At 32.8% G+C, this 26,321-nt stretch overlaps 1 protein-coding gene across 5 annotated transcripts in view; it reads left to right on the top strand.

The window, feature by feature from the left end:
- LOC127712265 (uncharacterized) overlaps positions 1 to 26,321 on the top strand; it is a 33,792-nt gene that overhangs the window by 3,312 nt on the left and 4,159 nt on the right. For 4 of the 5 annotated variants that reach the window (XR_007987006.1, XM_052218630.1, XM_052218629.1 and 1 more), the window contains exons 2-7: positions 15,978 to 16,259; positions 20,531 to 20,818; positions 21,656 to 21,991; positions 22,851 to 22,964; positions 24,466 to 24,484; positions 25,992 to 26,023. Coding sequence is in view for 4 of the 5 variants with exons in the window: in XM_052218630.1 (XP_052074590.1) it covers positions 15,978 to 16,259; positions 20,531 to 20,818; positions 21,656 to 21,991; positions 22,851 to 22,964; positions 24,466 to 24,484; positions 25,992 to 26,023 (1,071 nt within the window). In the remaining variant the exon portion in view is untranslated. Of the gene's footprint in view, positions 1 to 15,644; positions 15,751 to 15,977; positions 16,260 to 20,530; positions 20,819 to 21,655; positions 21,992 to 22,850; positions 22,965 to 24,465; positions 24,485 to 25,991; positions 26,024 to 26,321 lie in introns of those variants that run through there. The other variant, XM_052218628.1, reaches the window with a different exon arrangement.

The raw sequence follows: 26,321 nt of genomic DNA on the forward strand, positions 1-26,321 counted from the left end.
TGCGTTCATTAATTCGTTCGTCCTAATATTGGTTTCGCTGCTTCCGTGTTACACGTTCCAATGTCAAATTTCATAATGATGATGTGCACGTTGAATCTGTGCCTGATTAAGGGTATTTAAGAGGTGCGAAGTTTTTGTGTCATCATTATCTGTTTGATGGCAAGACTGAACCAACAACAAAGATAACAGGCAATACTGAGGACGTTTGAATGCTGGACAGCGGCCTCAAGTCGTTGCATTTAACTGTAACGAATGTACGCACCATCCAACGTCTACGTGAACGCTACAATGCAACAAACAGTACAAACGACCGTCCACGTACTGGTCGCCCCAGAGTAACATCACTGCGTCAGGATAGCTACATATTACGACAGCATCTGCAGAACCGGTTCCTCTGCACAACTCATACTGCTTGGCACACAATAGGCATTAATCAGACACTAATGAGAGATGATACAGTCCGGAGTCGATTGAATTATCGTAACCTGAGTTGTCGTCGTCCTGCCAACCAGAGGTCCTAATGGTATTCTCACACCATTTAATCGCCGTGAACGACTACAGTGGCCTACCCATTGTCAAAATTGGCGACATCAGCAATGAAGGACGGTTATTTTTTTAGATGAAAGCCGTTACTGCATTTGAAATGCAGGTGGCAGGACACGAATCTGGAGAAGACAGAGCGAAATATAACTGATAACTGCATGATGGAAAGCGATGCATGGGGATGTCCAAGCATTATGGTATGGGGTGGAATCGGATTGAATCAGAAATTAGGTTCTGTTGTCTTCCAGAATCTTGGACCATGTAGAGGACATGGTGTCAATGCAGTCCGGTATATCGATCAAGTTCTACGACCACATGTTATGCCACATTTTGCACGTCATCACAATCACACTTTCAATATAAAAAAGACGATGTGGTATAATTGCCAATGCGACAACTCTTCACAAAGGACCAAATGACACAGAAATTAACAACTATAGGTCACTGTATGACCTTCAACAATGAGCAAAGCCATTGCCGCATAGTCAGCTATAAACGGCCCCGAAATGACAAATGTAAGCATGAAAATGCACGTGCGCATACTGCTAGAGCTACACAGGACTTTCTACAGCAGAACAACATTACAATTATGCCTTGGCCCGCTCTTAGTCCAGACGTAAACCCAATAGAACATCTATGGGACGAGATTAAGAGAAAAACTAAATGACGTCCATCCAAGACCGACAACTACTGTGTAACTTCAGGCATCTTTTCAACAGGTGTTGGCTAGGATTCCTATGAAGCTAATCGACCGTCTGATTCATTCCATGCACAGGAGATGCCGGGCCGTAATCCACGCTAATGGAGGACACACACGCTACTGACTTGTGACCTGTATTAATTGATCCTGTGATATGGTGGTGAAAACTTTATCAATGAACAGTGAATGAACTGAAATGATGTGAATTTGTGCAATAACAATGATTTTTATACGCCCATTCAATAAAAATATGGCATTGATTCTTCTTACATTTTTGCATTAAATTACTGCGAAATTTCTTTTGCAGTTCAGTATATATGACGACTATGCCTTTTTCACCACATAAAGGACACAGGAGGACATATTACGCAACACAATATGCATAGAGACATAAATGGTATACACTCAATCTAGACATGTAAACCACATATTAATTAACAAGTATTGAACACGATCATTTGCAAACAAACTATATTATTATGGTCTTTTCCCTACGTTGGTAAAGACCTTATTGCTTTTCAATTTTTTTTATTCTTCTAACATTTTTTTTGACACGGCCTCCCCCCATTCTATAGAAGTTATCATGACCAAATTTGGACCAACCATCTATAAACCTCATCATGAAGTATTACCAGATGACGCCCAGTATGGGATTTCAACATTCCCTTAAAGTGATCTCCCTTTTATTGTTTTTTTTTCGACATGCCCCTTCCCCCTCATTGTTTTTAAAGATATCACGACCTTATTTGAGCAATAGGTAGATCTATCTTTGACGAATTAACAGATGTGGCTGTGTAGGATTTTATCATCCCTTTTAGAGTTCTATCCCCTTGAAACGATTTCTTTTATTTGCATATATATATTTTAAAAATTGTTTCAGATAGAATCGATTTGAAAATACCAACATATACAGGAACATATGTTATCAACCCTTATAAGAGCTATTTCCCTTGAAATTTATACACAAATTTTGAAAAAAATGTATTTCGAGAACCGGAAGTCGTAAAATCATTGGACCTTCATCAGTAATATTTAGTTTATGTGACCTTTCATTTGCTTCTACGGTCAAATGTTATGAGTGCAAAAAGTGTTTACGCTTAGATTTCAAGCTTGAATGTTTAGAAAATGATAAGAGATAGCTACATACTCACAGCGTATAAACTGTTCCTCCCGAAGGGCTTTTTACAGTACAGCCAAAACTGGCCGTCCATCCTTTCAAAAGTTACGACGAGATAAATCTTTAAAGTATAGTTTTTTGTGTATATCTTTGAAATGGTAACAGATATCAACCTTCTATAAACTGAAAAACATGTCAGTATTGCAAGACCTTCAATTTAAAATTTCAAAATATTCAAAGTCATGAGGAAATTTCACCTTACCCTTCAAAGGGTAATATAACCAAAAAATACTACCTACCTGAAATTTTCAAAAATTGAAGAATCTAACATGGTTATATGTTTGACTAAACACCAAAAACATTTGATAAAAAACAAAGAAAAATAAGCAGTTTGAAAATTTTCATGTTTTACATTGAATTTGTAAGTTTCATAAGTTCTATATATATTTTTTTATGTATGATATTGCATAATTTTTTTGATTTTACTAAATGGGGTCATGTGACTTATCACATTGAACGTCTAAATGAGCTCTATTCAAAAATGAAAATTAAAAACCCCATTTTCCTTCCTGAGAGAAGGATGGGCTGAATAAATGCAAAAAATAAAACTTTGTAAAATGGTATTATTTTGACAAAATTGAACAAAACTGGCTGCTAAAAGCGAATCATTATTTCACTTTTTGACTTCATTAATGATTGAAAAAAAAAAACATATTTATTTTTATATCTCGTAGCTATTGCACCTTCAAAGTGTCAATTTTTTTTAAAGGAGCGAAAAGTTTACCCGGAACGTATCTACTAAATTTACTGGCTGGATAAACAACTTTACCGTAAAATTAAGATGTGGTTTCCCATTTGTTCAGAAATAATTCGTCTTCTTAAACAACATATTTGTCTTGTAGAGAGGAAAAAGCATCCACAACCTCTAGGTTCGTTAAAGAAGACAACCCTGTATTCTCCTGATATATTCAAAACACTAGTATAGGTTGTTCTTCAGTAAATATAAACCATGCAATTTCCCATAGAAACTACTTTTACGGCAAAAACCGTGCCCCTTGTACTATAAAGTTTCGTAAAGAATTATATCATTAGTGTTCCCTGCACATATCCTTAGCCTATCTTAACAATTTACTATCAATTCCTTTTGGACAATCAATACTACCGTCTCACAACTTCGCGAACCTTCCACTGGATATAAACACTGCTATGCAACCCATATCCCCCGTTATGCAGGTGCTAAATAGAAATATATACACGATATTTTTGCTGTACACCGTAGAAAATGCTATACTCAACTAGTTAGCTTATTTAAGAAACATACATTTTTGGTCCAAATAAGCTTAAACACATCGCTGATGTTTAATTCGCTAGCACATAGTAAACACAGCCTTTTTTAATCCGTATCCAAACGAACTTTGAAAAGACGAAAAGGAGAAAAGGTCCTTTCTAACACTATTCATTTGTCAACAAAGGTCTTGATGCCGTCAACTTGGTCACTATCCGTCATCATCAACTAGTTCACTCAAAAATACATCCATACTGTACAGATCAGTCGGTACCTATCATTGTTTTATGCCTATTCCAAACCAATTACAAAAAAAACTTTCAATTACAAACACTCATTGCAATATCTCAATATTGACGGCTTCAAATCTAAAACTCATGATTGAACCTGTGCTTATTCCCATTCATATATGACCACATTATAACTCGTGATCTGAGCATTGTCAATACCAGTACTCTGCGGAATGTGTAATCCAAAGGCCCAAACTATCGTTTGCCTAAATCCAATTACTGAAAATACAACTTCAAAATACTAATGGATTCAGCCGAGAATTATAAAAATATGGGTTATGCCAGACAATGGTCTTACCGCGAAAAAGATGAAATACTCTTTCATGATGAGTTAAGACTATGAGGTCGTTGTTACAAATATGAATTAAAACCTGAAAGAGTTTATGAGTTCACATGCGACAAGACTCAAATGTTTCTAAGAACCTGTCCTACCGCTATGATAAATATGCTGTTATCCCAGATTAAGCCCAAAACAACATCGTTTTTGTATGTAGAAGTAAAATAACACAAATACCAAACTCCAAGGAAAATTCAAAACGGAAAGTCCTTTATCAAATGGCAAAATCAAAAGCTCACACACATTAAACGAATGCAAAACAACTGTCATATTTCTGACTTGGTACAGGCATTTCCTTTATCTAAACCTTTCACTTGTATAACAATATGTAAATTACATGATATGAACTGCTGATTAAGGAATAAGGTATCGATAATTCACTTGAAAACTCAACATATACCCCACGACTCTAACGAAGGATAAATACCTGAATAATCATAGGTTTGTCATACATGTATGTTGCTTTGAAATTTCAACCACAGATGAAGAACTGTATCGTTATTCACTGTATTGGATATCTAAAATATATAAGTGGTTACAAACAACATTATATTGCTGAGTCTTCTTAGAGTTCTGCGAAACCTCTTTCTTAGTTATGAAAATCAATTTTATCAGCACTTAAAGACGGGCTTCAAAGTTATTGTGAAACTTTTCTACTTTCACACAAGCATTTCCTATAAACTAAAAGACAAATTGAACGAATCAGTCCTGCTTTGTTTCTTAAAAGAGAATGGCCAACGTCGAAACAAATATCTTGTCTTAGGAAAGGGCAAATCATACTCAATTAAAATATAACTCTGATTAAAACAAACATTTTTCTTGAACTGAGATCATCTAGATTGACAACATATTTAATACGTTAGGAGAAGACATTTTTCAACAAACAAATGGCATTTCCATGGAAACTACCTGCGATCCTCTTCTTGTCGACTTGTCGTTTTTGTTCATACGAGACTAACTTCATATAGGAGCTTCTTAGGAAGAATAAAAAGAAGCTAGCATTTTACCCATAACTTCACTGTCCGCTAAGTAGATGATATCATATCACAAAATAAATTTCTTGGTAGAGGGGTCTAAATACAGCACAAACAACATTTTCCAAAAGACAAAAAAGTGAAAAAGTATATTTTAACAAAACGCATTAGACTAACAGGTCGAACAACTGATGTTCTTTAACCCTGCTAACTGTCAAGGCGATTGCAAAATAAACATATCACAAGATGTAACAAAATGGATCTTAATTATTAATTTAATACCAAACAGAAAACAATAAACATGCGGAAAAGATGGTATACCGCAAACATGAGGTGCAAAAATTTGTACACCATATCCGGATTTCGACAATTAATGTCTCTTCAGTGATGTTGGGAATCGAAACGGTATTTGTAAGGCCATATAATTTACAAAAATGTACCTCAATTTATGATAGACTCTTGAATTTTGAAGAGTCGAAATAGGATGAACGGATCATATAAACCTGAAGGAAAATATAATACAAGCCCAAACGAAAAAATATAAACTAGTCTAAATTGAAAACAAACGTTCATACCTATGGTTGCGTTGGATAAAAACCGCAATTTTCATACGTGTGCATGCAAAACAAATTTCTTGGTAGAGGGGTCTAAATACAGCACAAAAAACATTTTCCAAAAGACCAAAAAGTGAAAAAGTATGTTTTAACAAAACGCATTTGACTAACAGGTCGAACAACTGATGTTCTTAAACCCTGCTGACTGCCATGGCGATTGCCATATAAACATATCACAAGATGAAACAAAATGGATTTAAATTATTAATTTAATACCAAACAGTAAACAATAAACTTGCGGAAAAGATGGTATACCGCAAACATGAGGTGCAAATATTTGTACACCATATCCGGATTTTGACAATGAATGTCCCTTCAGTGATGTAAGGAATCGAAACGGTATTTGGAAGGCCATATAATTTACCTCAATTTAGGATAGAATCTTGAATTTTGATAAGTCGAAATAGGATGAACGGATCATATAAACCCGAAAGAAAATATAATACAAGCGCAAACGAAAAATATAAACAAGTCTAAATTGAAAACAAACGTTCAAACCTATGATTGCGTTGGATAAAAACCTCAATTTTTATACGCGTGCATGCAAAACAAATTTCTTGTAGTAGTCTTAATACAGCACAAAAAACATTTTCCAAAAGACCAAAAGGTGAAAAAGTATATTTTAGCAAAACGCATTTGACTAACAGGTCGAACAACTGATGTTCTTAAACCCTGCTGACTGCCATGGCGATTGCCATATAAACATATCACAAGACGAAACAAAATGAATTTTAATTATTAATTTAATACCAAACAGTAAACAATAAACTTGCGGAAAAGATGGTATACCGCAAACATGAGGTGCAAAAGTTTGTACACAATATCCGGATTTCGACAATTAATGTCCCTTCAGTTATGTTAGGAATCGAAACGGTATTTGGAAGGTCATATAATTTACCTCAATTTAGGATAGACTCTTGAATTTTAAAGAGTCGAAATAGGATGAACGGATCATATAAACCCGGAGGAAAATTTAATTCATGTTCTTAAACCCTGCTGACTGCCATGGCGATTGCCAAATAAACATATCACAAGATGTAACAAAATGGATCTTAATTTTTAATCTTTAATTACATATAGACATAAGGGTCAGTTGAGAACAAAACTTTACGACAAAAGCAATGATTTCAACTTCCCAAATGAGAATGAATGTTATTACACGAAGAGTTCCAAGTGGTGAAGTTGATATCATCCCTGCCACAATTTTACGAACGCAATCACGAGTTGGTTGACCGTTATAAAATTTCTGTTTCACAGATGACGATGGATATGTTTCAGTAGTCTTAGCCACAATCCCATCCCCGTTTCCTCGAATGTGACTTACCGTTATAGACTTATCCCCGGGTTTTTACTTACATGAGCAAGACGATAAGTAGCACATGTTTAGCATGTTCTACTTACACTCAGGGTTTTGATGGAGTAATTGTTGCTCAGTTTTCTATGTTGTGTTTTGTAGACTGATATTTATCTTTTCGTTTTTTTGCCATTGCGTTGTCAGTTTTTTCGACGTATGAATTTACTTTGGTATCATTTTCCTATTTATTGTTTGAAACGAATGTCATTTGAACCAAGGGAAGGCCAGAAATTTTGATTGATTGACCAGCAAAATGTTTTATACAAGTTATGACTAGATCATTAACATATTTGTGCTTTGTAATGAAATAAAATCAGAAGACGGAACTGGACATAATACTGTTTCACGTGCTAACCTGTTTATTAGTCTTTTATGACATCGTCCAAGACCGTGAGGTCAAAACTTTTCTGAAGAAAGGACCTTAATATCGTCGTCCATCTATTATAGATTGGAAACAGTGTCGTCAGGTCATTAAAGACGCTCTGTCTTTCTACTGTAAAAATTGGTGTAAACGTGAAAAATCTGATAAAAAATCTCTAGACAGTTATTTGAATAAAATTATGAATACTGTTGATATTCGTATATCTCATTTTGAAAACAATTCTGAAATAAATAATAGGGTACATGATATACACATTTCTAGAATAAAAAAAACCTCCAAGTACTCGCAAAGCGATTTGTGTTCGTACCGGCAGACAAAGCAGCCAATAATGTAGTGATGGTGTGACGCAAATACTACACGGAAGTTCTCCAAAACGAAATTATCAATTTTTCTACATTCAGGTCCGTACGCTCCACAGAGAGTCAAATTGTAAACAAGCATATCACTGCCACTACCCAGCTTAAAGCCCCTTCCAAACGTTTGAAAGTCCCGACTATGTACTTGTTATCTAACATGTCTAAATTACACAAACAGCCATTTGAATTTCGTTTCATCTCCGCATCTATTAAGTGTTCTACTACTAATCTGGCAGTGCTTCTAACTACCTCCCTTACTACTATCAAAGAAATTGTTATTAACTTTTGTAATAAAGCTTATGAAAATAATGGTATCAATAATTTTTGGAGTGTTAAAATTTCTCTAGAGGTTTTAGATAAAATACGTGCTTTTGATGGTCCTTTAAATTCTGTTGACAGTTATGATTTTTCTACTCTCTACACTACCATTCCACACAATCTTATCAAGAAAAAGTTTTCATATTTAATTAAATGGTCTTTTGAAAAATCTCTTTGCAACTTTATTTGCTGTAACTCGTTTAAAACCTTTTTCTGTAATGAAAAAGGAAAGTATGCTAGATACACTTACTGGAAATGTGAAGATATGATTGAAGCTTTAAATTTTCTTCTGGACAACATATATGTACGTTTTGGCGATAAAGTGTATCGACACGTAGTATGTACTCCTATGGGCACTAATTGTGCCCCTTTAATATCAGATTTATTCCTGTATTGCTATGAATCTCAGTTTATGACCAAACTCAGTAAAGACACGTCATTGTTACATTTGGTTGATACATTCAACAATACCTACCGTTATCTTTATGACATTTTTTCGTTAAATAATCCAGAGTTCTCTAAATATGCTACCGAAATTTACCCAAAGGAACTTACTTTAAATAAATCTAACATAAACAGCAGTAGTTGTCCTTTTCTAGATTTAGACATTTCAATTTCTGAAGGGAACTTCCATACTAAAATTAACGACAAAAGAGACGATTTTTCATTCCCTATTGTTAATTTACCTTTCTTAGACGGCAATGTTCCTTCGTCTCAATCATACGGTGTTTAAATATCCAAACTTGCTTGTTATGCCCGTGTGTATAGTGATGTCATAGATTTTAACGAACGTAATCAATGCATCACTTGTGAATTATTAAGTCAAGGATATCGTAACCATAAATACTTAAAACTTTTACTAAATTCTTTCATAGATACAAAGATTTGATTAGTAAATTTGGCTGTACCTGTAGAAAACTTATTAAAAACGGTATTTCACATCCTAAATTTTACGGTAATATTGTACTAAAAGGGCGGAAATCACTATGTGATCCGTGTAAACTCATCGAACCTTTTAACAAACTTATTAGTAAATGTTGTAATCAGATCTTTGAATATTGTTTTCATACCACGTCTTCTTATATCTATTGTCTGTTTATATTAATAATTGTAATGGTGTCTCATATAAAAATAAGAAGATGTTGTATCATTGCCTCATGCCTATTGACAGTTTTGAGTGATTATGTCAAGAGTTAATTAAATAACATCAGTCAGGAAAACACACGAATATAGATGCAACTACCTAATAACGTTTTCAGACATTGGATATCATTTTTTAGGAACCTTTCTAGTACTGGATTACGTTTTAGTATACATTTTATCAAATTTTAGGATTTTATAACATTCCGTGTGCAGGTATTTGGCAGCTAATGAAGACACCAGACGAAAATTTTGCCTTCCGAAATGAGCAACATTATTTTCATCACCAATTGGGACCACATCATTCTTAGAATAACAATATCTTAGAGTGACATAAACATGATTAATAGGACTTCCATTTAAGATCTATTTACAGTCATCAAATCAATATTGTCAGCAATTTTGAAAAAAAATAAAATGAAATTATGATGTAGTCAAGGTCGCTGAAAGAAGAGTTCAATACTAACAAACAAAAAACCATTATGCACGCCTACTTTAGAATACCTAAATATTCATGAGGCGAAAGATATCATGCGGATAATAAACCGATAAGTCGATAACGAACTTGTTTGCTTTTGCAAAGAATGAAATGCGAACAAAAGACAAACAATAATATACAACATGTTCAAAGCACGACAATTGGAACATATCAGTCATTATATGTGAAACATATATTCTATAACAGTCAACCAACTGGTGATGGCGTCTGTTAAAATTTTGAAGGGATGATTGCAAGCAATTGGTGATATAAACCCTTGATAAGATGGATGATAATGTACATCCTTGTATTAGATTACAAATAACAAATGAACAGTCAATTGGCATTCATATACCTTTTTACCCTTGCAATAAATAAAACATCATTCAAATTCAGAAAACCCTATATCCGATACATGTTTCAAAAGGTTACCACATTCTATTACAGAAACACTTTATATGATGAAAGGGGTGGCGGTAGGAGGGCTTTTAAAATAATTCTCTCTTTTTATTCTTATGTATTTGATAACCTACCTGGTCTGATATTGGTTTAAAATACACCTATGACGCAAATATTTTGTTCAAACTCTCAATTATTTTTCAGGAATGAAGAGTTATTTTCTATTGTCCATTTTCATTCATCCGGACGTTTTGCCCTTTGGGTATTTCCATGGGCACTTTCTTAAATAGTGTTCACCTAAGGAAATAGTTCTAAAGGACGTAAAGCAATATCGAATGAAGATGAAACTTACTAAAATGGCTGATATTAAATGGGTTTTTTATTTAACTGGGATGACCTCGTATTAATACATTGAACACCAAATATCTCATTATTAATAAACAACTTTTATTTCCGAGTCGTAATTCCATCGTATAATATATAGTATCGTTTTCACTAAAATTCCACAACATTATCCACAATTTGTTTTCCAATGCAAATCTGCCACGGATAGTATCCAAGCGGGTAAAAACGAATATTTTCTATTGAGTGCCATTCCTCTCCTGTGTATCTACAAAATATCAAATGTGTTAACTCAGTTAGATTCTTTTGTAATATGGAACACATTAACATTAAACAATAGGGAAAATTAGAGAGAAAAATATTTAATTACAGATTTGCTTTTAATTTTACCGTTTAAGATATCATTTGCTTGAAATTTAGTGTCGTATTTTGATTTTGTACAGCAAAAACCGTTTGTTCCATTTTAAAATGTACATTCAAAAAAGAAATATTACTCAGAAAGTTTCCACAATAATAGTTCAAGAAACTGAAATGGTCAAAATGACGTATTCGATATATTATTTGATTTATCGTTGTCATAATTTGAATATGGTACTAATGAATAGAATGTGAGGGGTATGGATAACATTTGTATAAGGCTTGGGTTAAATATTGGGCGGTATTTTTATTCAATTTTCAACAGAAACGCGTAACACAATCGAATTCCTTCACTTTTGTTATATGTCCAGTAGCAAATATAACAGTTATATCGGCAGTGCAAATGACGGCGTTAATCTTGAAATGTTTAAAAAAAATCAAAAGTAGTTTTCCACTTAAGTTAAAGACATACAAAACGCAATCTAAAAATGTTTTTAATCACGCGGTTTTTCTTTCTAAAATTGTTTGCCTACTTTCTGATAATAGGGAAGAATGAATAAATATTTACAATTTGTTTGTATTGCTATTTAAAACTCTATCCTATTTTTTGGACATTTTTAGAAATTTACCTGTGACGTCACTTTTGTGCGTCGATCTATTCGGCTGACATACAATGCGTTGTTCGGCTGTGCTGTTTTTATGTGCTGATCTAGGTTGTTTTACGTATTCGTTTTTATTCTGTAGTTAGTCACCACTTCGGTGTTAACATGTATATCAATTATATGGTCATTTTTATATTTTATAAATTTACTGTTTGCAAAAATATGAATTATTCGAAATACTAAATATTTTCTTATCCCAGGCAGATAACCTAGCCGTATTTGGCACAACTTTTTGGAATTTTGGGTCATTAATGCTCTTCATCTTTAAGCCTGGCACCTTTCATAACTATTAGCTTGTCGTAATGTTCTATTGTTTATTTGTGTGTTTCTCTGTCCTGTATGTTCTTCAATTTTTTTGTATTGTAGTCCTGTCATGTAATGTTGTCATTTTAGTGTTATATTTAACATTGCCATTAAAGCGGGAGGTTTGGCTAGCCACAAAACCAGGTTCAACCCACTATTTTTTCTTAAAATGTCCTGTACCAAGTCAGAAAAATGGCTATTGTTATCATATAGTTCGTTTCTGTGTGTGTTGCATTTTAGTGTTTCTGTTGTGTCTTTGTTCTCCTCTTATATTTGATGTGTTTCCCTCAGTTTTACTTTGTAACCCGGATTTGTTTTTTCTCAATCGATTTATGAATTTCGAACAGCGGTATACTACTGTTGCTTTTCTTTATTTAAACCATGCATAATTTTTTTTTTTCCGTTGTTATCAGCAAAGGGAGCGGAAAAAAAATTGTTGAATGAAACATGAAACACTAGTATCTTGTTTGATTTTATTTGATCTAATAGAATGGTTTGAAATATAAAATCATATTTTGTTTCAGATATGACTTCAAATCGAGCACACCCTCATTAGTTAAATAGCCTATACTAGAGTGTTACATACCTGGAAATTAATTCATGTTGTACAATGTCATTTTTCTCAGACGATTCTACATCCAAGATTTATCAAACGAAAAACACACATAATCCATTAACATATATGGATAACTTTTAATTTTTTCTCTCTCCCGAAATACAACTTAAAGACACAAAAAAAATATCCTTTTAATCCCACCACAAGAGAGACGTGCGTATCCAATGACTTAAAACATAAATCTGGATGAACGTTATTCAAGATCTTTTTATAGTAATCATTCTACTGTTCATAAATACTTCGTTAAGTGAGTAGATGGTCAGCTTGATCTTAAATTTTGCCTGTGGATTATTGGGTACACCATAAGGAAAATGAAAAGAAAACCATTACCAAATGAAATAAAATTCTTTAAAATGTTATAATATAAAGACTCATTCTTAATATTTAAGGTATATTTGAAGTTAGCGAAAGTCCAAGTAACTGTCCATTCCTAGGAAATAATGGAGCGGAGGCCCTCGTCGGCCCTAAATAACTGTCCATTCCTGGGAAATAATAGGCGTCGGCACTACGGACCTCCGCTCCATTATTTCCCAGGAATGGACAGTTATTTGGACTTTCTCTATAACGAAAATGGTATGCACAATTATCTTCTGGGCCTGTTTGTAATTGCAGACATCAATATTTATACCATACTATAATATAAGGAGGATAAACGATAGTGTAATTTTTCTGAAATTAGCTCTATCAAAACTTTGATTTTTCAACACTGTATACCGCCATTCCCCATGTGAAATTGAAAAATCGTCTAAAAGAAATAATCCACAATGCTTTTCAACAAAATGGTAGCATACGCTATAAATTTATTACTTTGGGATACCATACGGCATATTTTGTTAATAGTGAACAATAAAACATGCTACACAGAGAAACAAGTGATCAGTATGCTTCAGTTTCTTATTGACAACATATTTGTTGAATTTGGAGGTAGACTTTTTCAACAAATTGTCGGCATTCCTATGGGAATGAACTGTGCGCCTCTCCTAGCCGACCTCTTCTTATTTTCATATGAGTCGTAGTTCCTTCAGACACTTATCAAAAACAAGAAGATCAATGAAGCCAGATCATTTAATTTCACATTCAGATATATTGATGATTTTCTTTCCATTAACAATCCAAACTTTTCTGATTGGGTTCCGTTAATATATCCCCCAGAACTAGAAATTGATGAAACAAGAGACATTTTTAGACTTATACCTCAAATTTGACATACGCGGTCATCTTAGTACCAGAATCTATGACCAACGAGACGATTGTAATTTTGAAATTATCAATTTCCCCCACCTTAGTAGCAATATACCAACTTCCTCAGACTTTGTAAAACTTCATCAGTGTCTGAGTAGAAAGTTGATGAACCAGGGTTATGTCAAAGAACGTGTCATCCTTTTTCTAAAAAAGTTCATCGGAAAATACCAAGACCTTGTTGATAAATATTCCTTGTCAACTTCACAAATAATACATGATGGTCTTGAAGTATAGATTCTAGGTATTGACGTTATTTATCATCTTAATAACGTGTTATAATATTCTTTTATTTGTCTTTATGAATATTACTTTAAATTTACTGTTTAGTTTATTTTTGTGATATCCATTTGACGTGGCTCTGTACTTATACATCCCGTCATTGTGTTATTGTGCTATTGTAAATTTTTGTATTCTTGTCTTTCATTTTTGCTAATGTGCTTTGTCTATATGCCTTTTTGTGTTTCTTTGTTACATATTTATTTATTTTTATAGTGATTAAGATTATAACACAATGTTGACTGCTGTACTCCTATTTTTGACATGTTTACCTATTATGTCTGTTTGTTTTGTCTTATCGTTGTCAATATAATGATATTTTATGCGACTGTCTTACAAGAGAGAGGTTTAGCTAGCTATGAGAACCAGGTTTAATCTACTATTTTCTACATAAGAAAACGCCTGTTCCAAGTCAGGAATATGACAGTTGTTATCCATTCGTTTGATGTGTTTGAGCTTTTGATTTTGCCATTTGATTACGGACTTCCTCGGAGTTCGGTATTTTTGTTATTTTACTTTTTACTTGAAGTCCATAAATTTTCTCGATAAGAATCATGGAGCTACATGCTAAATTCTTTCAAGATTTATTGGAGACGTGTTAATACTGATACTGGTTGAAGTATTTGTAGATGCAATGTAAAGTTCTATCTTTATTACATAGCATTGATCCATTTTTGCAGAATGTATAGAAGATAATAAATTAATTATCGACACTTCGTACTGAACTATGTTATAAAGTTGATAATAAAATGGATTTCACAAAGAGCTATTCATGAAGGCGTAGGCATCGATAACCTAATTTGTTCGGATTTAGATGCATTGGGTCAAGGCCTTTAGGTTGGTATGTCATTGCACTCGACCTTAGTTAATTTGAAATAATTATATTTTGGATTGCATATTAGGGAATACGTTTATATGATTGATCGAGAGGGCTTCTCGTAGTGGCCTTTGAAGATGTCTATTTTTCGATAGACGACATAGACGGAACTACTTTTCGTAAACAATGTTAACAAGATGGCGGCGATAAAAAGCAAAAACCGGCTCGACGTTAAAACTTTTCATTTTCACTTCGCAAATTTCATGTAGTACATTTTTTTGCGTTAACCAAATAATATATTCATGTGCTAGGCCAATTTAATGACACAAATATACAATATACGTTAGATAGATGTTACGAGTGGGGAAATCAAATTCTTTATCTCACATTTTAAAGAAGTTTAAGGATTAAACGCCTTTTTAAAGGAATTTATTGGTGTACAAACTGGACCAAGAACCTCACAGTCCTATCATAAATGTCCTTCTGACTTTTATTTGTTTTTGAGTGATTTGGTCCAGTTTATACACCAATAGATTCCTTTAAAAAGCGTTTAATCCTTATACGTCTTAAAAATGTGAGATAAAGAATTTGATTTCCCCACTCGTAACATCTATCCAACGTATATTGTATATTTGTGTAATATAATAGTTTAGCTCTTTAAAAATGATCTATGTGATGAATCATTGATGATGTCAGAACAAAATAAGGTTTATCCAAGTCATATGACCATAATATGTTTCAGTATGAGGACATTTGTTTCCTTATTAAGATATCGTACAATTGCTTTTTTGTCAGCATGAACATGATTGAATTGAAAATTTGTATTGTTGTTATGATCTTTTCACAAGGTAAGAAAGTTTACATGTTATCTCAGAAATTAAATGAAAATATAGTAAACCAACTTTAGCATTGTGATCAGAAATATAGTTCAAAAACGTATCTAGCTCAAATGTATCTTTTACAAATATTACTGTTGGTTGATTTTTTTCTTTATTTGTTTATTCAATTTATTATCTGTTTTTAATTCATTATTGTTTTTCGCTTACCCTTTGGTGTGTATTTATGGTAACTCTAGGTACCTTTATGGTTGATATCTATGTCCAAGAGGGAGATTCAGTTAAGCTTACTTGTCCGATGAAAATTCCTATAGCTAATCTCACTTGGCGTGGACCACCAGAATATAACATATATGCATCTGGAACTACTGAAAGTGATATAAAGAACGTTCAAGTAATTCACGTAAAGAGCACAAATGAAAACATTTTGAAGATATTAAAGTTTGAAGCAGACAATGTAGGCTTATATCAATGTATATCATTGAATGGAGGAGACGATTTGTTCAACGTTACTATGTTACGTAAGTACCGTACACATGTGAACGTCTGTGTGTCTCTGCAAACATTTTACATCAACGTTTTTTTTAAAATTTAAATAAATAATTTGTATACTTCAATGATTATTACTTATAAACTTTACATTTACGAAAAAAGGAACACAGTACTCCCGTATTTATAATTGCACGAGTTCAAAGTGAGATTTCAACAGACAGTGTCGAGTTTTGACACAAAATCAAAAGGGAACTGTGACAAAATTTACGGAAATTTGGGGAATAATGAAGCCAAATTTACCTTATAATTGTTTCATATTGGAACAGTTCTTATTTGATTGAATTTCAATATTTAGAGAACTATAACACACAATAATTGTGGGAACGTTTCGAGAATAAATACGTCTTTGTTAACGTCTTTTGTTATGCAACTGCTGTAACGTTAATTGAAATACACACCGAGTTAAGTTGAGAAGATCTTCAGTTCAAATCTCACATTACATAATATTTAAAAAAATTCTAATGATTTTTTTCTATTCATTTTTTCTTTTCTTGCTTATTATTTTATGAATTTTTCTTTCTTTTTTTCATCTTCCTTAACAATTTCTGCAAACCAGCACAATTTAACATGTTTAACAATTTGATATTTCGAACTGATATGGCGAAAATTCAAAAGACCTTGGATTATAAATTTGACATTTATTAACATACATTTTAGTAAATTTAATTTCTAATGTGTCTGCTTATACATTTATATTTAGGGTTAGACAGGTAAGTGAAGGGAATGCATATCAATAATTCCGTAATCGTTTAAAATTAAATTCTTGTAAGGCAAGATTAATGTTTTACTTATCCTTCTTCCTTTGCTTCATCATCTGATTTCAATTGACATTATTTGGTCAGCTCCCTCAGTCATGGTCTATAGACTTTGAAATATTTGCATATTTTACATGTTAAAGATTGTGTTAAAGTCAGATAAAGGGGAACCAGTTACTATAAGTGAATGGAATTTGATACGCAGTTATTCAATTTGTTTGACCCCTCCCTCTCAGTCATGGTCCATTGACTTTTAGATGCTTGCATAATTTACATGATAAAAGTTGTTATTAGGTCAGTTGAAGGGTGACCACTTACAAAAAGTGAATGTTATTTGGAATGCATCGGTACGTCTAATTTCCATTTAAAATTTTGGACCCGCTCCTTCTGTCATGTTTGATTGAAATTTAAACTTTTGCTAAGTTAATATGTTATAGTCTGTAGTTATGTCAGTTTGCTCAGTCTTTAGTTTTCTATTTTGTGTTTTGTGTACTTTTGTTTGTTTGTCTTTTTTTTTTTAGCCATGGTGTTGGTAGTTTATTTGCGACTTATGAGTTTGAATGTCCCTCTGGTATCTTTCGCCTCTCTTTAAGAAAAACCAAAAATGACCAGTTACTGATATTTATTATGCAGTAGTATAAGAAGTAGAACATCTAAAAATACATACAGACGAAACATATCTCTGTGTCAACAGTTCTCTTTTTTTTATTAGTTTTTTTTTGTTTCAATTTTTCAAGTGGAAATTCCACCACTATAACACATTTTTGCACTGTTAATTTCCTTCATACGTTATTTTTAAAATATTATGGGGATGGTGATAATTCTTCAATATGTTGTAGAACATCTACACTTATTTTAGATATATCCATGTATTTTTGTACACGTTGGGTAGAATTTAAACTGTCAAATCATTTATTTTAGATCAAAGGATGCTGGACAAAATAATTGATGTTTTGTTCGTATTTTTTGATTTTCAAGGTCAAATAATTCAATTTCACATGACCAACCCAAAATCAATAAATATTTTTGCATGCTATGTCAATTCCGTTTTAATTATGCAAATTATTTGTCCCTTAGGGTCACCCGGTGACCAAGTGGTTTAAGTAATTACTACTGTAATCACTAGCCATTTAACACCGAGGTTGTGAGTTCGAACGCGGCTCGTGCAGGTGCACTCGACTCTGATCTTAATTGACTAGGATTGTCAGTTTTCCTATCGAAGGTCGGTGGTTTTCTCCGGGCACTCCAGCTTCCTCCACCAATAAAAACTGGCCGCCACGAAATAGCCCAAAGGCGGTGCTTAAAAGTGGCATTAAAACACCAAAAATCAATTCAAATCAAATCTATTCCAGAAGAGATCTTTTTGTGGTACAAACCACGTCTCCTGCATTTCATTTACATTAACTATCTTAAACACTGTAAAGACGGTACCCCCAATTAATAAATCCTTTATATTCTTGTGATCGTGACAAGACCTTCACATTTAACCACACATTTTGTTGTTATTTTAATCTTAAAAATGATTGTCGTTGCCTAGAAACATGCATGAGTGTTGCTATGCTCGATATTGACTGTGTCAAAAAAGAGTAATAACACTCTAGATACATAAAATTTAGAAGGTGTGGTATGATTGCCAATGAGACAACTCTCCACAAGAGACAAAATGACACAGAAATTAACAACAATAGGTCACCGTACGGCCATGAACAATGAGCAAAGCCCATGCCCAATAGTCAGCTATGGAAGGCCCTATCCTGACAAATGTCAAACAATTAAAACATGAAAACTAACGGCCTAATTTACGTACAAAATAATGAACGAACAACAAATACATTACACAGCAACAAACGACAACCACTGAATTACATGCTCCTGACTTGGGACAGTCACATACAGAATGTGGCGGGGTCAAACTCGTTTGAAGGCACAAACCCTTCCCCACCCTGTGACAGTGGTGTAACAGTACAACATAAGAACAAACTAAAATAATCTGTTGAAAAAGGCTTAACTCATCAAATGGATTCAAATATGATGTTTATATTTTTATAGTGCGACACCATATATGAAAGTAGATTCTTAAAAAAAAATCCTGAAGTTGTTGATGAGCATTTTGTGAATAGAACTAACTTTTCATTTCTAAATTCTAGTTGTTCTTAAACAGACCATCTGCATTGCATTTGATTTAATTTGAAGAATTATATAACTAATTGATTTGTAGTTACCAACATTTGTGTTGCTATGCCAAATACGGAATTTGTAAACAGAATAATGATGACTAAGATAAAATATTAGAATGCAACACCATTTATAAAAACAAAATCTGCAAAAAAATGCATCAATTACTTATTAGGTAAAAAATAACACATTTTTGAACCGTTGCTAGGCACAATATCTGATGCTAGGTTGTTTAAAAGCATGTAGTAGGCTACATCAAAGAGAATTTTCTTTTGCAACTTCAAGTTTTTCTTATACACACAATATTATTTGGAATTGTTCTAATTTTTAGTGATACAGCAATTAATCTGTGATAATTTTGATATTTAATAGAAACCGTTGCTAGGCAACCTTCCTTTCAATGGAGCACTTTAGAATAACTATTTTTTGTCTTCAATTCACAATACTAAGACAATCAACTATATAAATATTAACTTATTTGGAGAGGGGGCCAAATACGCCCCTTAGCATACCTTTTGTGTTCGGGCGTTCCTGAAGAAGTTAAATCCAAAGAAGTGCTACGAAGGGTAAAAATTTATATAGACAATAACTGTATAGTGTCTTTAAATATCAGCTCTATTTGTACGAGGCTAAGAAACAGGTGTAATGCGAGCTTTAGCGAGCTATTACTCCTGTTTCGAGTCGAGCACAAATACAGCTGATATTAAAAGACACTAAACAGTTATTGTCTTTATCCGGCAATTAAATTTGTACATTTTTTTCCATCCCAATTGTTGAATTTGTTTTTGAAAGAAATCGACATGACTTAAACGCGGACCACAATGAGGACCCCAAATTGAACTGTGACGTAAACAGTAATTTGACATAACCGTTCGCTCGCAACAGAAGCAGGATACTAGGAGACTATATACGTCTAGTATACGTATATCGCTTCGTGTTATCTGTACACCTGTATTGGTATAGTAAAAAGGTTGATTGCAGGATAAAAAGAGATTTATTCATTAGATACGTACAATCACAAACAAGATGCCAATGTCAATTTGCCTATAATTTTTTGGACGATTTGAAGGATATTGTGCGGTCATGTATACACAAATATCATAGCATCAGCATGTTTTTCGCCTTATATAGGAACATATAATGGTATATTTATCGTCGAATGACAAAGAAGTCAACATCTTATGTTTTATAAAACAACACTTAGTTTTTTTCATAAAAAATAACAAACTCGAGTTGACAAAGGCAGTTAACCAATAAGGATCATTATGAGGTGTGTATTCATAGAAGTTGATAACTGTTACTATTTATAGGAATACCAAATGTGTCAATAGTAGATGAGTTCAACCCAAGAGATGAAACTCTTAGCCTCTCTTGCATTGCATCAGGTGGTGTCCCAGACAACTATACTTACGAATGGGAACAAAGAACAGATGCATATGAACACATACGTTACCTTTCGTCGAAACCTTTACTAACAATTAGAAATAATTCAATTCAAAGTAATGGTGTATATGTTTGCAGAGTGTTCAATGCATATGGTTTAAGAACAAGACACAAGCCTGACTCGCAATGTGCTGTATATAATTTAACTATATCAGGTGACAGAAGCTAATTTTTTATTTTTTACCTGCATTTGACGAGCTTATCTCAGTACACTTGTATTTCATACGCTTATTGGCAGATACTACAATGTGAAAAATACACGTGAATTATAATGGTTCTACGATAACAAAAAAATGTGTTTGACACAAATTTCAGAATTTGCTCAAATACTTACACATGGTTTTCATAAGACATTTTAATATAAACTTTCCAAGTTGATTGTCATTGCATTGATGTTAATCTTCGCGAAAAAGAAACCTACTGAATTTATATAACATAAATACTTCCTAATATATCGTATTTCATGTCAATTTGTGTTCATTTCATTCGAAAATAATGATAGAAATCTTTAATGATCGTCCAAAGATGATGACAAATAACATAATTATATAAGATCATACTGTTAAACAATATTGCTATAATACTAATTGATACGAAACTTGAACAAAGAGATTTATCAAAATTCTTGAAATGAAAATAATGATTACAATAAATAAATAACACGTACAAACATATATCATAGCCATCGTAATTTGTTCCCATTATCAGTCAGGGGCGTTACTTAAACAAGTTACTTTTTTTAGATACTTATATAGGTAATTTTTGTTTTAAAAAAATATAAAATTACCCTATAGAGTTAAATTTCAATAGAAGTATGGACTTAATGTAGTTTTCATGAATTTTAACATTAATAATATTGTTATTATTCGATACCTATTCTTAGTTTCAATCTCAGAAATGCATTTTCTCATATTGATTTATTTAAACACATATATATTGCTCGTTAACATAAACATAATAAATGTATAGTACTTTTCTTTCACATATCACAGCTGTTCCACATTTTGTATTCAACAACACTCAAGAACTCTACATCTACCAAAACCGAACGACTGAAATAAGGGTGTATTTTATAGCACACCCCGCCGCCAATATCATCTTACTAATGGGCAACAAACCAGCTCTTGAATTTAACAGTAGTGATATAATTATATCAGTCCATAAAACAACGGTTGTGGACTATTATCATGACAAGGCTGTTATTGTGAATGGGTATGAAATAAAACTTCGGATTTGTGTACGAGATACATTAGATTTTAGCAACATAACAGTTGTGTTGCAAAATGACAGAGGATCGAACAATTATACAATACAACTAAAGATGGAAAGTAAGTTTATGTACTAGTGATTGGACCCTGATACATGTACCATTTATAATTGAAACCACCTTTTTGAATGTCCCTTTGATTTCTTTCGCCTTTTTTTTCTATCTTTTAACTGCGCTTGCCATATGGAATACTCTTATCAATTATGGTCGAGACCAAAAGTCTGGAATCTATAAAAAATCTTACTTTTACGACCATACATATTTAAATATTTTACACAGAACAGCTTAAACTGTCTAAATTAGGATCTTCATATGGAGTTATTACATAATATACATTACAAACTTACAATTTTGTTTTTGTCTTGTAATCGTGCCATTTCTTTTTGTCGGTATCTATATGATATATTTAAAATTGAGAATGGAAATGGGGAATGTGTCAAAGAGACAACAACCCGACCATAGAGCAGACAACAGCCGAAGGCCACCAATAGGTCTGCAATGCAGCGAGAAACTGCCGCACCCGGAGGCGTCCTTCAGCTGGCCCCTAAACAAATATGTATACTAGTTCAGTGATAATGGACGACATACTAAACTCTAAATTAATTGATTGTTTTTCGTTTATTTAAAATATCTTTGCTTTATATGTCCCCGTGGTGTGTTAAATGAGTAATGAAATTAACATTTGCGAAGTATTTCATCAAGAGAATTTCAAATGATTGTATCTGATTGCAAACTGATTTGCCGATAACGTTATTGGAGATAATTACAAACGATTAATGTTTCCACATAACCCATCAGCAAATATCAACATAGCATAGACATATTTCGCCAAAAAGTAATTCCGCCAGGAAAATTCATCGCGTCCAATTATTAAAAATATTGATTGTTTTTTTTTTTAATAGTCCATTTAATTGTTTCAGAGCACACAGTACAGTATAAACAAAATGTCGGAAGTAAGCCACTGCTGGCTTCACTGCTAACGCTATCTATATTTGGTGTTTTTGCTGCAGCATTAGGTCTGAAATTTGCTTGTGGTACGTATATGCATATTATGTAATTTTCATTAATTAAAAAAAAAGGAATCAGATTTGTTGTCATTAAGTTTGATCCAAAGTATAAATGTTGATTGATTTTTTTTAAATGAAAACAACATATATGCGAACATTGACCTTCGGATGGAAATCCGTCTGTTACGATGAATTTGAACAATTAAAATTGGTAAGTTTTTATGCACTTCTGTGTTGAAATGAATTATCATTATCATAATTATAAATGAACTGTTAAGCATTTAGTCTTAGATGCATGATTTATTTTATTAGTTGTTATTGGCTTTTAACTAGCTGTCAGTAACTGCGAGTACTCTCAGATCTGTACTTAGTGTCTTTTTGTTGCTGGAATGTACAAGTACCCGGCCACGTCCAGTCTGTGTTTTTGTTAGATGTATTTCTATTTGTATCCATCTGATGAGTTGAGTTAAGCCTTTTTCAACTGATTTTCATAGTTCGTTCTTATGCTGTACTGTTACACCACTGTCCCCTCTAACATGTTTAACCCCGCAACATTCTGTATGTATGTGCCTGTCCCAAATCAGGAGCCTGTAATTTAGTGGCTGTCGTTTGTTGCTGTGTTACATATTTGATTTTCGTTCATTTTTTGTACATTAATTAGGTCGTTAGTTTTCTCGTTTGAATTGTTTTACATTTGTCATTTCGGGGCCTTTTATAGCTGACTATGCGGTATGGGCTTTGCTCATTGTTGAAGGCCGTACGGTGACCTATACTTGTTAATTTCTGTGTCATTTGGTATCTTGTGAAGAGTTGTCTCATTGGCAATCATACCACATCTTCTTTTTCATATGTTAACAAAACTGTGAATTGTTCGAAAAACTAAGGCTTTTCTACCACAGGAATAGATTGCCTTAGCTGTATTTGACAAAACTTTTCGGAATTTTGGGTCCTCTTTGTTTTTAACTTCTACGTTACTATGCCGTTTTAACTTTTTTGACTCGAGCGTCTTTGACGAGTCTTTTGCAGACGAAATGTGCGTGTTGTGTACACATTTTTCATCCTAGTATCTTTGATGAGTGTGAATTCACAGTGAATTGACAAAAAAATAACGCAATGTGTGATAACTATAATGTTAATTGCAATAAAAGTATTGATATTACGAAATAGTGTCATTGCAATAATCATGAAGACATATTTTTAAAAAGCAAACATCAAATACATTTGGAATATGCCTGCATCAGTACTTTTGTCATGTTTTAAACTGTTTTTTCTTCATTATGAATATAAATGCGTACTTTTAATCATTAAGTAAAACCATTAAATTTCAAATAAAGTTTTAATGTTATACGTTAAAACTTCTATCATTGCTGAGTGCCATTGCAACCAATCAATGTTGATATAAAAACCATATCAAATGAGGTCACGAAAATTCCTACAAGAGCGAAACAGTCAGTTAGTCGGTCGAATTCACGAATATATAAACTGAAAAATAACATCCATTACCTGAAAAATTAAATGTTAATTCCAGGTAAATATATGACTCAAAGGTACATTTATACAATTATTTATTAACAGTACTCAAGGTTTGCGTTCTGCAAGTTAATGGAGATAACATTATAATGTACTTATAACATATTAATACATATTAACTTTAGTACTAACTATCTATTCGATATAAGTATCTGTTCTACGAAATTCTGGCGCCACCATTACTTGTTTAGTTGACAATCATTCGTAAAAATGCATTTACAGCAATGTTTGACTCAGGATAAACTACAACTTGAAACGTTAATCCATACGATACCACAGTTGTATATTGTTGCTTTTTTGTTATTGGTTACTCTACATCTCATTTTTTCCACAACCAACAACACATTATCATGATTATAACAAGTAAAACAAAACTATATGTAAAAAATACATTTTTACCAAATAGAAAAGTGTCCATAAAAATAACACACTTCACTTTATGTATAAGAGAACCAATTAAAGATATATTAATTTTGTTAATTATGACTTTATACTCATATTTTTCGTCCACTTTATCTTAACAAGGTAATCGTGACTTTTCTTTTTGTGCATATATGAGACAGCATGTCATTATTCGAATGAGATTACAGTCTTTTTAAAACAAAAATTAATATTCTGCTGTCAGAACTGTTTCAATTTTCGGGGCTCTTTTTTCTCAGTTGGGATTAGTATGTCACCTGTACTCGTGTAAATAACTTTGTCATATTTTACAATATAATCGTACTTAAAGAAACCTTTAAAAGATGACAATCACATTTTAGTCGTTTGCATACAAATCGGTTGCATACGTCTACAGATACCGTAACAATTAGTAAAAAAGAGAATATACCAACGGGAAAATCCGAAATCATAAGATGACAATAACAGACAAAATCGTGACCAAAACAAAAACTACGAAAAGACAATCATCAGTCTACACATCGACTATAAAGCGCATAAAGCTTAAAACTGAGCAACACGAGCCCAACAAAATTTGCATGGATCTCAGATGCTTAGAGAAAGTAGGTTGATCCAGCTTCACCCGACGTGTAACTCATTCCAAGTAACAATGTTAGCAATCTATTACATTCTGAAAGGTCACAATAAAAATAGGACATGATGGTTCATGTATATACGAAGCTTGGATCCAATCCATGAGTGTCTGCATATATGCACATGAAATATTTGTTGAAGATAACACTGTTTTTTAACAATATGATATTCCTGAAATTGAGAAATATTTGCTAAAAGAATAGTTTGTCATATTGGCACTGTTGTCGTCTGCTAGGAAAAGAAATATTGTTCATTACTGTGTACACTTTGATCCATAATTTGATTGAATTGGAAGTTTACATGCTTCTGAGCGAGAAATGTTCATTTAAAAAATATATTTAACATTTTGCATTTATTTTGTGTTTTTTTTAAAGTGTTCTTCACATGTGCTGTTTAGTTTTAGCTTGACAACCGTAGTAGGTTTTTTTTTATTCAAGTTGTTTTATTTTATTTTCGCGCTAATCCTGATCGTTTATTTCTTATTCAATGCAGTTGTAAAGACAACAGTACTGTACAATCGGATGGTAAATATGAATAAATAGATTGTATGTTATGGCTTTAATCAATTTCATACCAGCATCAACCCGAGACAGCAACATAATTTCAATAGCTCGATTATATTGGAATGGTTGAGGAATATTACCTTCTGTGATATTGAAATACACCAAATTATAAACAAGTTGTGACCTACATAAGATAAATGTTTTGTATGTGTCATTATGACATGCAGTTAGGGGTTTGATAAAGGTTTTGCCAACGTGACTCATATCGATACCATCATGGATGTTTGATACAGAACAATTGCCATCAAATAATAAACTT

The sequence above is a fragment of the Mytilus californianus genome, unplaced genomic scaffold (genome assembly GCF_021869535.1).
Source record: "Mytilus californianus isolate M0D057914Y unplaced genomic scaffold, xbMytCali1.0.p SCAF_8, whole genome shotgun sequence".
NCBI lineage: Eukaryota > Metazoa > Mollusca > Bivalvia > Mytilida > Mytilidae > Mytilus > Mytilus californianus.